The sequence below is a fragment of the Anabrus simplex genome, chromosome 8 (genome assembly GCF_040414725.1).
Source record: "Anabrus simplex isolate iqAnaSimp1 chromosome 8, ASM4041472v1, whole genome shotgun sequence".
Lineage (NCBI taxonomy): Eukaryota > Metazoa > Arthropoda > Insecta > Orthoptera > Tettigoniidae > Anabrus > Anabrus simplex.
In genome coordinates, this window is record NC_090272.1 from 205,318,430 (window position 1) to 205,334,245 (window position 15,816).

Genomic DNA, 15,816 nt, shown 5'->3' on the forward strand with positions numbered 1-15,816 from the left:
ACATGCAGTTCAGTTAGGCTAGTGGCAACCTTTTTATTTAATATATTCTTCTTCTACTTCTTCTTTTTTTCTTTCTGGGGCCTCTAAATATTAGTTCCTAATTAGCATCGGCCACTAAGATCTTTTGCTATTATGTTTATCCTTCATTCCCACCTAGATATACCCGTTTCCTTCACAAAGCTGCAGGTTGTTCTTATTAGGACTTCTTGGATTTTTTCTCTCTCTTCACCTGGTAGTCCTAGAGTGGTGAGTCTGATTCTACCCAACGCCTCACATTCAAAAAGTATGTGTTCAGCTGATTCCTCTGCTTCATTGCATTTCCTGCATACATTGTCTCTTATTACTCCAATTCTATGTAGGTGTTTTTCCAGATGGCAGTGTCCTGTCAACAGTCCAACTACTCATCTTATATTTTCTCTGCTGAGTTTCAACAGTTCCTTAGTATGCTGCTTGTTTGGTTCTTTTATCAGTTCCTTTGCAAGATTGCATCCTGGAGTATTTTACCAGTTTTCCATTTGTTTCTTTTGTACCCATTTTCCATGTAGTGTCGGGCTTGTCCATAGGAAATCTCGCATACAGGTTCTGGGCCTACAAAATGTGTTTCTGCCCCTTTCCTGGCCAGTTTATCTGCCTTTTCATTTCCTTCTATACCTGCATGCCCTGGTACCCATTTTATTTTGATAATGTTGTACTCTGAGAGCTTCAGGAGAAGTGAGTGGCAATACCAGACAATTCTGGATATTATCCGAACTGCCTCTAGTGTCTTAATGGCCACTTGGCTGTCCAAAAAAATGAAAATGTTCTTATTCCTATAGTTCATTTTCAAATTTTTTTCAAGACATGTTGTGATAGCTATCATTTCAGCTTGAAAGACTGTAGTGTGTCATCTGGATTGATCTCTCAGGTCTTCCCCCGTTGATCCCTCCTCCTGTGCCCTCCACTGTCTTTGAGCCATCAGTGCACCACACTATATCTTCTTTTTCAGTATTCCATATTGTTGATATCCCAGTCTTCTTTTTTTATTATCTGTGTCTCAAACGGTTTTTCAAAGTTGTAGGCTACTTTGGTATCATATGATCAGAAGACATGTATAGAACTTCCTCTGTTATTAGGCCTACACTGTTAATTTTACAGTGTCCTAGATTGGGTATTTGTGCATTCCAGCACTCTGATTGCGCCAATCTATATGAACTCATTCTAGCCTGTCTTTTTATGAAATTGAATAGTGATGAGAGGTCTAGTAAAGTATTCAAGGCTGCTGTCGGCGTAGTTCTCATAGCCCCAGTTATGTCAATGCATTCCATTCTCTGTAGACTATCCAGTCTACTGCTGATTTTTCCTTGACTATTTAATACATTACTAGCCAATTACTGTCAAAATTTGTGAACAACCAATTTTCTATTTGATGTCCGGCTCCATGGCTAAATGGTTAGCATGCTGGCCTTTGGTCACAGGGGTCCTGGGTTCGATTTCCGACAGGGTCGAGAATTTTACCCATCATTTGTTAATTCTGCTGGCACGGGGGCTGGTTGTATGTGTCGTCTTCATCATTTCATCCCCATCACAACGCGCAGGTCGCCTACGGGAGTCGGCGAGCCGAACATGTCCTCGGACACACCCGGCACTAAAAGCCATGTGCCATTTCATTTTTACCAGTGTCTAAAAGTCTTGAAACGAATGATACTCTAAAGTATTTGAAGTATGGATACCAAACAAATGAAACTGATAGCAGAGCAATAATAGTTACCGCACTGGTAGACGGTGCAGCACTGATCTGACATCTTGAGCGCCTTGCAGTTGGGCTTGAAGTCGCAGGGTAGAGGTGAGCAAGAGATGGTGGGGGGTTCACAGATACATCTTTCGCAGGGTGATGTAGGGGGCACATAGTCGCCAACTTGGTACAGCACGTCATCGATAACACATACTGAAACAAGCAAGTACAATCAGTTACTGCAAAACAAAACGATGAAACAGGAATATACTAGATTTTATTTTAAGTTTTGAAGTGAAGAACAGTAGTAAAGATTGTGCCCAATTGGAATAATAACGCTGGTCCATATGAGCAATTTGAATCCCTATGCCTATAAATGTAAATAATAATAATAATAATAATAATAATAATAATAATAATAATAATAATAATAATAATAATAATAATAATAACTTTTGTGGCGCTCACAAGTAATCGATCGTGACAAATGAGCATTCAAAAGAAAGAGAATAGACATTACCGGGGACGAAATGCACTCTCATTTCATAATATCGATACTTTAATTTAAAAATGACTTCAAAAAATTGAACGAAGTGTGCGATTTGCAAATACTTCTGCTGTAGAAAAATACGCGTCATCATTGCTGCTCACTTCCCATTTTGGCCGCTGGGACGCCTGTTTTATACATGCTGTAATTATCAGTTGTCGTCTATTCCTTTAAACTATTGAACGTTAATTCTTTTACAGGTTTCTCTTATCTCATTTTGCAGGGATTTGAGACCTGTAAATCAATGGTTTGAGTAATCAGATCGTATAACCGGTGAATGTTAATCCATTCGGGAAAGTGTGCTTCATGAACATACGATTTTTCTCGCATGGGTCCCATAATAATAATAATAATAATAATAATAATAATAATAATAATAATAATAATAATAATAATAATAATAATAATAATAATAATAATAATAATAATAATAATAATAATAACAATAACAATCTCGGATACCATGTGCAAGCATTTCAATTTTACGCCATTTAGGCTACCTGCACGTCAATTTCCCCATTAAAATTTAGTGTACTATATAATAAATTAATAAATTTGAGGGTTATGAGATATTTAGTTTAGTATATGTAGGTGTTCTATAAAACTATATAGCTGTTATTTTGTTCTGGCTGATAAAAGAAACAGTCTGCCAGGTTGGGAAGCTCAGACAGTAGATTATTATCTGACTCCAAGTTGGCAGGTTCTGTTCTGACTCAGTCCGTTGGCATCTGAAGGTGCTCATATACGCCAGCCTCATGTCGATAGATTATCAGCACGTAAAATAACTCCTTCAGGCAAAATTCGACATATGGTATAATGACAGTTACAAAAATAGTGCCAAATATACCTTTGGAAAAATCAAATAATAATAAATATGACTTTCAATAAACGAAACGCAAATGGATTACGATTTATTTATTTATTTATTTATTTATTTATTTATTTATTTATTTATTTATTTATTTATTTATTTATTTATTTGCATCTTCTAGAGATGCAAATATAGGATTTCAGGGCATCCAACGGGGGAACTGACTAAGGGCCTATGAAACTGCCCTGAATGAAATTATCAGTTCTGTAGAGATGAGGCATCTTTGATAAATGAACCTTCTATATGTCTCTCAGTCATGGGCATCCGTTAATAATTAATGCTATTTGCTTTACGTCCCACTAACTACTTTCAGGGTTTTTGGAGGCACCGAGGTGCCAGAATTTAGTCCCGCAGGAGTTCTTTTACGTGCCAATAAATCTACCGACACGAGGCTGTCGTATTTGAGCACCTTCAAATACTACCGGACTAAGCCAGGATCGAACCTGCGAAGTTGGAGTCAGAAGGCCAGCGCCTCAACCGTCTGAGCCACTCAGCCTGGCCGGGCATCCATCAATACTTCACATCACAGCCTGCAAAATCACATCGACCATCTGTACTCCCCTCCTCTTTTATAATATGTCTCTCAGTCATGACCATACATCAATACTTCACATCACAGCCTGCATAGTTGCTAGGCAACATCGTGTGATACATTTTGTATCGGCCATTTCGGATGATCCCCAGCCATAAGACGTATTACATTTTAAGAAATCATCATCATCATCATCATCAAATCATTTCCCCTTTTCTGACTGACATCGGGTGGGGGGCAACTATGGTTCCTCTCGACGTCGCCCTGTCTCTCCACCATTCCTCAGCCAACACTGTGAAAACCAGCATAGGACAACGGAACCTGAACTGGAACACAGAGTCCATCCACCGTAATCTTGGTCTTCCTCGTCCTCTCCTCCGTGTCATCTGTCCTTCCAGTGCCTGTCCTGGCAGGTTTCTGCTGCATATGTAATTATATGTAAAGTAATATCCCTCGTACATCACTTCTTTAGTCTTCACTGGTGCATTTTTATTCCATATTCATCTCTTGAATGAAATAAAACCATCCTGTTTTCAGTCACTGACCGGGTCAGGGATGGACTGAATGAAGCCCCCCTCTTGCGGCGACGATAGGGATTGTGCCGGCTGCCGAGGCCTGTTGCACTCCTCTGGGGTAATAATTAATGACTGACAGGTGAAATGAAATGATATTTGAGTGTGTTGCTGAAATGAAAGGTGGCAGGGAAAAGCGGAGGAAAACCTGTCCCGCCTCCGCTTCGTCCAGCACAAATCTCACATGGAGTGACCGGGATTCGAACCACAGAATCCAGTGTGAGAGGATTACGTGCTGCCGCCTGAGTCACGGAGGCTTATTTCCAAATTCATCTCCTACCTGTTGGTAAAAGCCATTCTCCAGTTGTATCCGTCTAATTTCCATCTCCAGTCTTCAATTTTCTGTCAGTTCACTTCTCAAGTTGTTGAAGTGTTCTGCTATTTCTAGTTCCTTGTCTCCAATTCTGTTACCTCCTTTCCCTTCTTTACTTCCTCTACTCATCACCATAATTTAGTATAAATTACAAATTACTTTTTTCCCTTTTCTCTAATTCAGAGTTCAGTCTCTAATAACCAGAAATGCATTCACCCAAAAATCTTCTTTCCCTTCACAAGTTGTCATACACGGTTGTTTCGTCCAGTTTCCTTTTTTCCTTTTTGTGGATTTCTTGTACAGCTTTACCTTATTTGTTGTTGAGGTCATTGTTGTGACAAGGTATTTTTCCAATGTGTCATACACATCCATTCCACAGTGTGTTATTATTAGTGTTATCTTTTGAAGAGCTATGGAATACTTAAAAATATATATATATAACAATTAATAGTAACAGCTTAAACATTGCCCCTTCAAATACGCCGCTGAGTTAGGTAAGTTAAGTGTTTATTTCATCCTTGTGGCCTGATGTTATGTTTATTTTATCTCAGAACGAAAAAACATACAGTAATCATCATCATCATCATCATCTGTTTACCCTCCAGGTTCGGTTTTTCCCTCGGACTTAGCGAGGGATTCCACCTCTACCGCCTCAAGGGCAGTGTCCTGGAGCGTCAGACTCTTGGTCGGGGGATACAACTGGGTAGTATGACCAGTACCTCGCCCAGGCGGCCTCACCTGCTATGCTGAACAGGGGCCTTGTGGAGGGATGGGAAGATTGGAAGGGGTAGGCAAGGAAGAGGGAAGGAAGCGGCCGTGGCCTTAAGTTAGGTACCATCCCGGCATTCGCCTGGAGGAGAAGTGGGAAACCACGGAAATCCACTTCCAGGATGGCTGAGGTGGGAATCGAACCCACCTCTACTCAGTTGACCTCCCGAGGCTGAGTGGACCCCGTTCCAGCCCTCGTATCACTTTTCAAATTTCGTGGCAGAGCCGGGAATCGAACCCGGGCCTCCGGGGGTGGCAGCTAATCACTACACCACAGAGGCGGACTACAGTAATGCAGTTCGTTTTTAAAATTAAATGTGTGAACTCTCAACACCAACCTTCACGAGCGACCACTGCTTTACTGATTAATATTTCAGTCGGTAGATCCTTTTCTTCTCTCTTTCTGTAATCCTCTTTGCCAAATAAATAACATACGAGTTGAGAGCTTTTAAAATAGTGTGTATTTAAATCTTTCCACGTCCAAGCGCGCCTTCCCTCCTTCCATCTCATTCAAAGCAGGCAAACTGCTGTTGACAGAACTAAAAACAGTCATTCTAATGCTTCTCGCTGCATGCATGGTTCATTGAACTCTCCACATACAGCATGTGCAAGGGACTGATATCTAATAACACGTCTCTAACCATACGAGAAGTATCATTTAGTCGATCATTACCTGCCATTCTTCGCTATGGTAGAGTACTTTTAAAGTCCAGAATTGGCTGAAGAAACACGTTGGTTAAGATCTCGTAACTTCTTCTTCTCATTAACCTTTACATCAGCACTCTTTTCAGCTATTAATTTGTACTTAATCCCTATCAAAACTTTATGGAGCCATCACAGAAAATCGTTATATTTTTGCGTTTAGTAACAACTTGCATGCGAACATGTCTTCAAAAAGAAGAAGAACTGAATGGAAGTTCATTAAACTGTCGAAAACTCTGAATGCGGAAGTTGTTAATCAAGATCTCATACACTCTCTTTTGTTTTGAACTTGAAGGCCGGTCGGAAAAATGTTTAATTTTAGACTTCCTTGCACTGTATTCTTCCGTCGGGGTTAGCAGGGGCAATTAAATCTGTTGCCTTTAGAGAAGTATGATGCCGTTTTAAAAAAGAAGCTGACACGTGAAGAGTCGAAAAACAATTAATCACCCTCTGAGCTAGGAAAGATCTTCATTGGGGGTAAACACACAAACGGGAATGTAATAAAGGTTAACAGATATCTGCACATGGTTGTGAGGATATTTAAGGGTTGAAGTAAGGATGTAAAGGAGAGGTCATATAAGTCTCTAGGAAGACTGCAACTTGAGTACGCTTCCAGTGTGACAGACTCTCACCAGGATTACTTGATTCGAGAACTGGAAAAAATCCGAAGAATAGCAGCTTGATGTGTTCTGAGTGGTTTCTGGCAAAAGAGTAGCGTTACGAAATGTTTGGGCTGGAAAGACTTTGTAGAAAAGAGACGAGCTTCTCGACTAAGTGGTATGTGCTGAGCTGTCAGTGGATAGATGGAGTGGAATGACATTAGTAGACGAATAAGATTGAGTGCTGTTTTTTGAAAGTAGGAAAGATGTTGGAATTCGAGAAGATATACTGGGGCAAATATTCGTTTATAGGAAGAGGAGTTACGGATTGGAATAATTTACTAAGGGAGATGATCAATAAATTTCCAAATTCTTTGTAATTATTTAAGAAATGACTAGGTAAACAACAAATACGGAATCTGCCACATGGACGACTGCCGTAAATGCAGATCCGCGGTGAATGATTGATTGATTGATTGATTGATTGATTGATTGATTGATTGATTGATTGATTGATCTTTATGAATTGCCTTTGGCATAATGATGAGATATACATTAGAATTATGTGCATTCCAATACAATCACAAGTATAACTTACCGCTACCAAACTCGCTGTCGAATGATCCGTTCCGCCGATCTAGCCGCAAGTTGTTACCATCGCTGTCGAAGCGATTGAGGGGCACTGAAATCAGAAGAAGCAAAAATTAGACAAATAACTCAGGTGGTGGTGAATGTTCTTTCTGGAAACAAAATCATGAGCTCATGAGACCCTCTTAATATTGACTTCAAGAAGGAGAGAAATTTAGACACATCAGATTATCAAAGTATGAAAGAGGTCCTGTTCTAGATGCTGAAAACGGCCGAACACGGTCGATTGGAAGCTTTCCAGAAAAACCTGTAACGAAGTCATCATTCATTGCTCATTCTTACAGTTACAATATAATGGTCGTCGGCATTTAAACATAATTTCTAGGCGGGAGATATGTGAATTTGAGTACAGTGACTTCCAAAGCCCTCTGCTTCAATGAGTAAAGCCAGAAAAGACCAGTGTTGTTTAAATACGGTCACGGAACGTCTAGTTTCGTCTACAGCGTTAGCTGATACTTGGAAATAAATAAATAAATAAATAAATAAATAAATAAATAAATAAATAAATAAATAAATAAATAAATAAATAAATAAATAATGTACCTGGTTTTACGTTCCACTAACTATTTCTACAGTTTTCGGAGACGCAGAGATGACGTAATGACGTATATGTGTTCTCTATTTTACGTGCCAGTCAGTATATTTAATGACACGAGACCGATTAGCACTTTCAAATACCACCCGGATGAGCAAGGAGTGACCCCGCTAACTTGGGCTCAGGAAGCCAGCGCTCTACCGACCGAGCCACTCAGCCTGGAAAAGAACAAGAATTGACCAAGAAAGGTCGGTTATGGAAGGTGAAAATAAGAGCCTAGCACAAGTAATGCCGGAAAATATACCAGGCTCAGCAGGAGGCACCATGGTTGTGAACCCACTCTCCAAAGTTGAGTACCCCTGGAATCCTCTGTCTAATCTTCCCTTACTACAGGCAGGGGATACCGTGAATGTATTCTACGGTTCTACGCCAGTACCCACAAGAGGAGGTAGGCACTGGATAGAAAGGAATACCGAAGACGTGCCAATGATGTTACCTGTTCTTTTCTTAACGGACAACTTCTTCAAGGGCCACGACTCTTTTTATGTCCTTCAAAATTCATGAAGCTGAATATCTAGATATTATTAATCGAGTCGCCAATCAATCAGTTAATTAAGTTAATTACTCAACTTCGAAAATTATAATTACAAAAATTAGTTTAGGGAATTGCTTTAAGTTCGCATTATGAAGGAGTCACGATTCCTGTTTTCACAAAACTAAATGACTGTAATAACAAAATACACTATACGTCCTTCTTTAAGGATTTTTTCACAGGTTTCCTCCAACGCTTCTTCCATTTTGCCTGGCTATGTAATTTGAATGAAGCAAGTCATTAAAGAAACAGACTCCCTCATATCACGTGAAGTGCGGAGGGAATGACAGTTATCATTGAAATACAAGTCAACGCATGCACGTTATGAGACTTCCATACTGAGAGGCCACTGTATAAAAATTCTATCCCGCTGAGAAATCGTTTTGTTTTTGACGACTTCGTGTCAGCTGTGGAGGGTTTATTTACTTTTCTACGCTGAGTAACAAAGAGATATAGTCTTTTCTTTTACCTCGAGGCTCTCCCAGTACGTGCACTACACTTAATTTGAAACGACTTCTGCGGTCGAGAGAAAGAGAAATGTACACGGGATCTAGATAGAGGAGATTCGAATTACGTCACTGTGCGATTTCCAGATGCTATTGCAAGTGCTGCTCCCTTTGAGTAGTTGGCAGAACTAATTAGTCTAGCTAGCATGCTGCAGAACAGCACTACTGAGCTCCTGCAAGCGGCAACACGCACATCACCAGTGCATTTCATGTGGAATACCTTTTCCTCGCTGGATACTGGTCTGACACATTAAACTTCTGAAACCATTCACTCCAACATTCTATTTCATGTACTCTCATTTGTCAGAGGATTATGAAAATTAAAATATGCAATGGAAAAATCTCTCAAAGCCAATTAATAATTACAAATCTGAAGTAAAGTTGTAATTTAGTACATAGTGTTTCCAAATTAGCTCAATTAAAATACCAGATAGGTGCACTTAGACATCCAGCTTGATAATATGGTTGTGTTACTTTAATAACAAATACCATAAGCTATTAAAAGTGAACAAAGATTATAATTTCTCTTCTTAACCCTTTCAGACCTGAAAGAAAACTGGCTGTGTGAATTTTTGTATGTCAAAAACTAACTAAAATGCTCTTAAATACATATATATTTAGTTTATTCTACAAAATAAAAATTAACATCTGAAAAAAAAGCACCCGCACAATTGTGCGTATCAGGACTTACTTCACTACTTACAAAAAAGAAAAATTACCTCAATGCATGTGAATATACATATGTACATGATCAAATGTTCTATTTTACAGTGGGGAATAATTTAAAACAATTAAATATTCATTCAAACACAAGTAAATGTTACATTTTCCACATTGAGGAGGAGATTTGCTATTACTGCCCTTTTGGCAGCAGCAGCTTGTCGTCAGACCTGAAGGAAATCTGGAGGTGTCTAAACATCAAAAACTTACTAAAATGCTCTAAAATACATGTTTTTACAAATTATTTTACAAAATAAGAACTATCGGCTGAAAAACAGAACCCACACAATTGTGCGTGTCAGGACTTCATTCACTACTTGCAAAAAATAAAAAAATAAAAAAATTCAACTCAGTACATGTGAATATGCACATGTACATGATCAAATGTTCTATTTTACAGTGTGGAACGATTTTAAACAATTAAAATCTTATACATTACATTTCTCATGTAGAGTACGAATTTTTCTTTCACAGTCCTTTTTGTGACAGCACCCAGCACTCCTGCATACATTGGCTGTATGGAAACCTAGTCCACACATTTGTGCGTATCAACATTCAAAACCTCATGGTATTACGTACTGTGTTGTAAGTTCACAATTTACGTTTGCTACACAATCTACACATTTCATTGATTATATTCTGATATTTAGTAAAGCTTCTAGATTAATATGAATGCAATAAATAAATACTTACTTTAGGCATTACTGCTTTCCGCCATATTTCTAATGAACTGTATTTTTAAACTCTTCTTCCTGCCCCCTGGTGATCAAGTACTAAATAAAAACAGCTGAAGTACATGCTACGTGTCCCGCACAAGCACTGCAGTCCGGTCTAGCGCCAAGAAAACGTCAAATAAGCTCAGACATGAATAAAATACGAACCCGCACAATTGTGCGTATACGGTCTCAAAGGGATAAAATGCATGTTTTCAACATTTTAAATGTCAAAATAAGGTTTTGATAAATATCCAGATTTATTAAACCAAACCAGAAATTAGACCTGTAAATAAGGTATTTTCTGATAAAATGTGTATGAATTGTAATTTCATTGAGCTGTTTATAAAACGCCTTGTACGAAATTATACAGTATTATTTTAGATTACTGCTTCTTATTCTTCTTATTCTGCTTCTTATAAATAATTTCCTTTTATATATTCATAATCCTTTGGCAAATTGAAGTATACGAAATAGAATTTTAAAATGAATATATTCAAAGGTATAAAACATGCATGCGTTGCACACGTATTAATTGTTTATATTTTTTCATCGCACCGACACAGATAGGTTTTTGGCGACAACGGGATAAGAAATAACTAGGAATGGGAAGGGAGCGACCGTGGCCTTAATCAAGAGGCAGCCCCAGCATTTGCCCGGTGTGAAAGTAGGAAGCCACGGAAGATCATTCAGGGCTGCTGACAGTGGGGTTCGAACCAAATAACTTCCGAGTGCAAGCTGACAGTTAGAGTGACCCACTTGTTTGGTGACGAATTAGTATCCTTAAATTGAAATAATCTTACTTGTGATGAAAAGCACTATAGTGCAATCAAAAAATTAGTTGGTTTCTTTGGAAAGCAAATTCTATTCCTTTATTAATTTGTTGGCATAAAATATCCCCGTACTTCAGTCACTTAATAAATGTGGATCTTTTCGAAACTCCTTGTTTTAATCCATCTTACATGTATAATAAACTCCCGATTATCCATGTACAGGTTATTCGGTATAAGCATGATTCGTGCAACATTTCAAAAAGATATTTTTCCCCGTGGCACAACGGCTCTGAAAGCCTATGGTCTGCAAAGTGACCGCTGCTCGCCCGAAGGCCTGCAGGTTACGAGGAGTCGTGTGGTCAGCCCGACGAATCATCTCGGCTTTCCCGACTTGGTTAAAAATATACTGTATTGAAAAATACTTTTTTCGCTTTTGAACTTGGCTTTCTGTAAGTTAGAATTTATAGAAACAATCAAGAATGGAGAGTCTGCTGCTACAAACTGTTCGCGATTTTAAGGGGGGGGGGGGGAAAGCTGGAGGAATTTGTGCAGAACAGAAATGATAGCGCTGGCCAGGTTTAGAGAAATGGGGTAGGATATGTCGGAGATAGCTGCAAGTTACTCTTTAACGTAAATAAGTAGTTCATTTTATTTAAACTTAATCATCAATCAATTGTCCGACTCGTTGGCTGAACGGTCAGCGTACTGGCCTTCGGTTCAGAGGGTCCCGGGTTCGATTCCCGGCCGGGTCGGAGATTTTAACCTTAATTGGTTAATTCCAATGGCACGGGGGCTGGGTGTATGTGTTGTCTTCATCATCATTTCATCCTCATCACGACGCGCAGGCCGCCTACGGGCGTTAAATAGAAAGACGTACACCTGGCGAGCCGAACCCGTCCTGGGATATCCCGGCACTAAAAGCCATACGACATTTCACATTTCATCAATCAATTAGTCAACCTCAAAAATTACAATTACAAAAGAATAGTTTTTGGAACTGTTCAAGCTCACTTTATCGAAGTGAAGTATATTTGGGAGGTAAGTACAAATATTTTCCCGCCAGTTATTTTTCGAGTTACTTTACGTCGCACCGACACAGATAGGTCTTATGCCAACGATGGGATAGGAAAGGGCTAGGAGTGGGAAGGAAACGATCATGGCCTTAATTCAGGTACAGCCCCATCATTTGCCTTATATGAAAATGGAAAACCACGGAAAATCATCGTCAGGACTGCCGACAGTGGTGTTCGAACTCACTATCTCCCGAATACTGGCTGCTAATTATTGCTAGGGCCCTAAATATATATGACGTAAAATAATATCCCATTTCAAAAATTAAAAATGAATTAAGAATGTGATTTTTTTTAAAATCTGAGATAGTGTTCAATGATAAACGACTTCGGCTTTCTCATACATTGCAATATTTTTCAGCGCGACAACATTCGCTTCTTGTATGTAGAACCGTTTGCGTACAAGTTATGAATGCAAAGTACTTGAAGCTACAGTTAAGTGATGTACTTAGAATGAAGCATGGTACAGCGGGTGGTATAAGCAAGGGGCAGACGGAGCTACTACCTACCTAACAAACATCGCAGTCAACTTCGAGCATCTCCCTCGGACAAACAAATAGCTAAATTTAAAAAAAAAATCATATTTTACAAGCTGCGGACATTCATCCTTAGCTTCTGTACGGTTACATATACCTATCTTCCAAAACACCCTATTCGTTTCTATTATTTTTTCAGCTGTCAGCTTGCATCAAGGAGAGAGTGGGTTCGAACTCACTATCACCAGCCCTGAACGGTTTTCTGTGCTTTCCCATTTTTACACCAGCCACCACGGTCGCTTCCTTCCAGTCCTAGCCCTTTCTTATTCCATCGTCGGCATAAGACCTATGTGTCGGTGCGACGTAAATATCAGATTGTATTCTTCTTTCAGAAACATATTCCATTTTTTTTTATTGCAACGCCTCATCCACTTTGAAATGGAGATAATTACTCGTTCCCCATCTCCCTTCCCACAGCCCGCGCACTGACAACACTTCCGACGACGCATGGGTGGAGGCGACAACCAACTAGAGGTGTTGATGTTCGTTACTGGAACGCACATCTGTCTTTACATCCAGTGACAAATCACTGTCGGTAATGTCCTGTAGAGTGTTTCTTTCCCTACTGGTAAGTGGCTCTTTTGTTGAATCGGCACGGACTGCTCTTCTTTCTAATTGTCGTTTCCTGAAATTTCGCTTTGAATATATATATCCAAAACCAAACCCCATGGCGCAAGATCCCTGGAAGGGCCTTGACCTACCAAGCGACCGCTGCTCAGCCCGAAGGCTTGCAGATTATGAGGTGTCGTGTGGTCAGCACGACGGATCCTCTCGGCCGTTATTCTTGGCTTTCTAGACCGGGGCCGCTATCTCACCGTCAGATGGCCCCTCAATTGTAATCACGTAGGCTGAGTGGACTTCGAACCAGCCCTCAGATCCAGGTAAAAATCCCTGGCATGGCTGGGAATCGAACCCAGGGCCTACGGGTAAGAGGCAGGCAAGCTACCCCTACACCACGGGGCCGGCATTGAATATATATATAAAATTTCGTCCCTCAGTTATTATAGCTTAACAGTGTTATAAGTGAAATGAAAATGGCGCAATGAGAACCTTTTGGGTTATTAGACGGTGTGTGTGTGTGTGTGTGTGTGTGTGTAGCGTTTCACCCACAGCAGGCCACTGGACGACACACAAGTTATGAATGCATGGTACTTGAAGCTAGTAAAAGTAAAGTCGTGTCGTGTCCTCATCCCGAGGTGCAGCTTTTTTCCGTCACACCCCCATTGGAGGTGAACTGCATGTACCATTTAAACCACATACCAGCCCTCCTGTCAGTCTTAAATTTCTGACAGTACCGGGAATCGAAACCGGGCCCCCGAGGACGGCAGCTAATAACACTAACCGTTACGCTACGGAAGCAGACAAATACTTGAAGCTGCAGTTCAGTGATGTACTCAGAACTGTTTCCTGCACATTACGAATGCATACGTCGTGAAACATGGTACAGCGGGTGGTATAATCCAAGGGGCAGACGGAGCTACTACCTTCCTAATAAACATCGCAGTCAACTTCAAGCACCCCGCTCGGACAAACGATTCGCTAAATTTAAAAAAAATCATATTTTACGAGCTGCGGACATTCATCCTTAGCTTCTGTACGGTTACATATACTTATCTCCCAAACACCCTGAAAAAGTCGGCAAAAAAATAAATGCATCCTCGAAATACGAGTTCATTCATAAACTGCGGACAGCCGGGCGGCCGAAGACATGATACTTGAAATCGTACCACCTGCACAATATGGTCATCCTAATTCGAACAAGAGGATTTTGAAAGACAGTCGCATTCTGCGACGATCAATTTCTATGAGGTTGAGTGTAGTCTACACGTATACACAGTTCGATTGTATATTATTATTATTATTATTATTATTATTATTATTATTATTATTATTATTATTATTATTATTATTATTATTATTATTATTATTATTATTAATTTAATACGTTTGCCCTCCATGGTTGGTTTTTCCCCTGGACTCATCGGGGATCCCTCAAGAACAGTGTCCTGGAGAGTGCAACACTTCGCCGGGAATACAACTGGACAGGAGGACCCAGGCTCTCTCACCTGCTATGCTGAACAGGAGCCTTGTGGGGTATGGGACGATCGGGAGGGATAGACAAGGAAGAGGGAAGGGAGCAACAGTGACCTTTAATTAGGTACCATCCCGGCTTTTGCCTGGAGAAGAAGTGGGGAAACCACGGAAAACAACTTCGAGGATGACTGAGGCACCAATCGATCACCCCTCTACTCAGTTGACCTCCCGAGGCTGAGTAGATCTCGTTCTTCCAATCCTCGTACCACTTTTCAAATTTCGTAGCAGAGTCGGGAATTGAACCCGGGCCTTCGGGGTTGGCAGCTAATCACACTAACTACCACACAAGAGAGGCGGACCTAAGATGTATTTACATATTTGAAAAGAAATGAATTTAATTACAAATAATTGTGATTCATCGCGACGCAAATCATCCACTTTTGATCCATTCATAGTTTTATTGCTCTTGTCTTGGTACGAAAGATATAAGTGGTGAATACATGGAGTTATTTTGTAATAAAAATTAAAAATTAATATTATTTGAAGCAGCGAACAGTCCATTAAGCTACCAGAGTCGTAAACATGGTCCTCTGGTCCTGGGTTAATGAAGTTAATATGAGATTTTCTGCCTCTGTGGTGTAGTGGTTAGTGTGATTATCTGCCACCCTCGGAGGCCCGGGTTCGATTCCCAGCTCTGCCACAAAATTTGAAAAGTGGTATGAGGGCTGGAACGGGGTCCACTCAGCCTAGGGAGGTCAAATGAGTAGAGGTTCTCACCTCAGCCATGCTGGAAGTGGCTTTCCGTGGTTTTCCACTTCTCCTCCAGACAAATGGCGGGATGATACCTAACTTAAGCTCAGGGCCGCTTCCTTCCCTCTTTCTTGTCTATTCCTTCCAGTCTTTCCATCCCCCCATAAGGCCCCTGTTCAGCATAGCAGGTGAGGCCGCCTGGGCGAGGTACTGGTCATTCTCGCTAGTTGTATCCCCCGACCCAATGTCTCACGCTCCAGGACACTGCCCTAGAGACGGTAGAGGTGGGATCCCTCGCTGAGTCCGAGGGAAAAATCAACCCTG

At 40.4% G+C, this 15,816-nt stretch overlaps 1 protein-coding gene across 2 annotated transcripts in view; it reads right to left on the bottom strand.

Moving 5' to 3' along the window:
- The window catches only part of LOC136878697 (uncharacterized), a 238,800-nt gene that overhangs the window by 12,721 nt on the left and 210,263 nt on the right, over positions 1–15,816 (bottom strand). Inside the window, exons 4-5 of one of the 2 annotated variants that reach the window (XM_067152121.2) lie at positions 7,214–7,297; positions 1,748–1,924 (exon numbers count right to left, since the gene is read on the bottom strand). In XM_067152121.2, coding sequence (XP_067008222.2) covers positions 1,748–1,924; positions 7,214–7,297 — 261 coding nt within the window. The remainder of the gene's footprint in view (positions 1–1,747; positions 1,925–7,213; positions 7,298–15,816) is intronic. The other variant, XM_067152122.2, reaches the window with a different exon arrangement.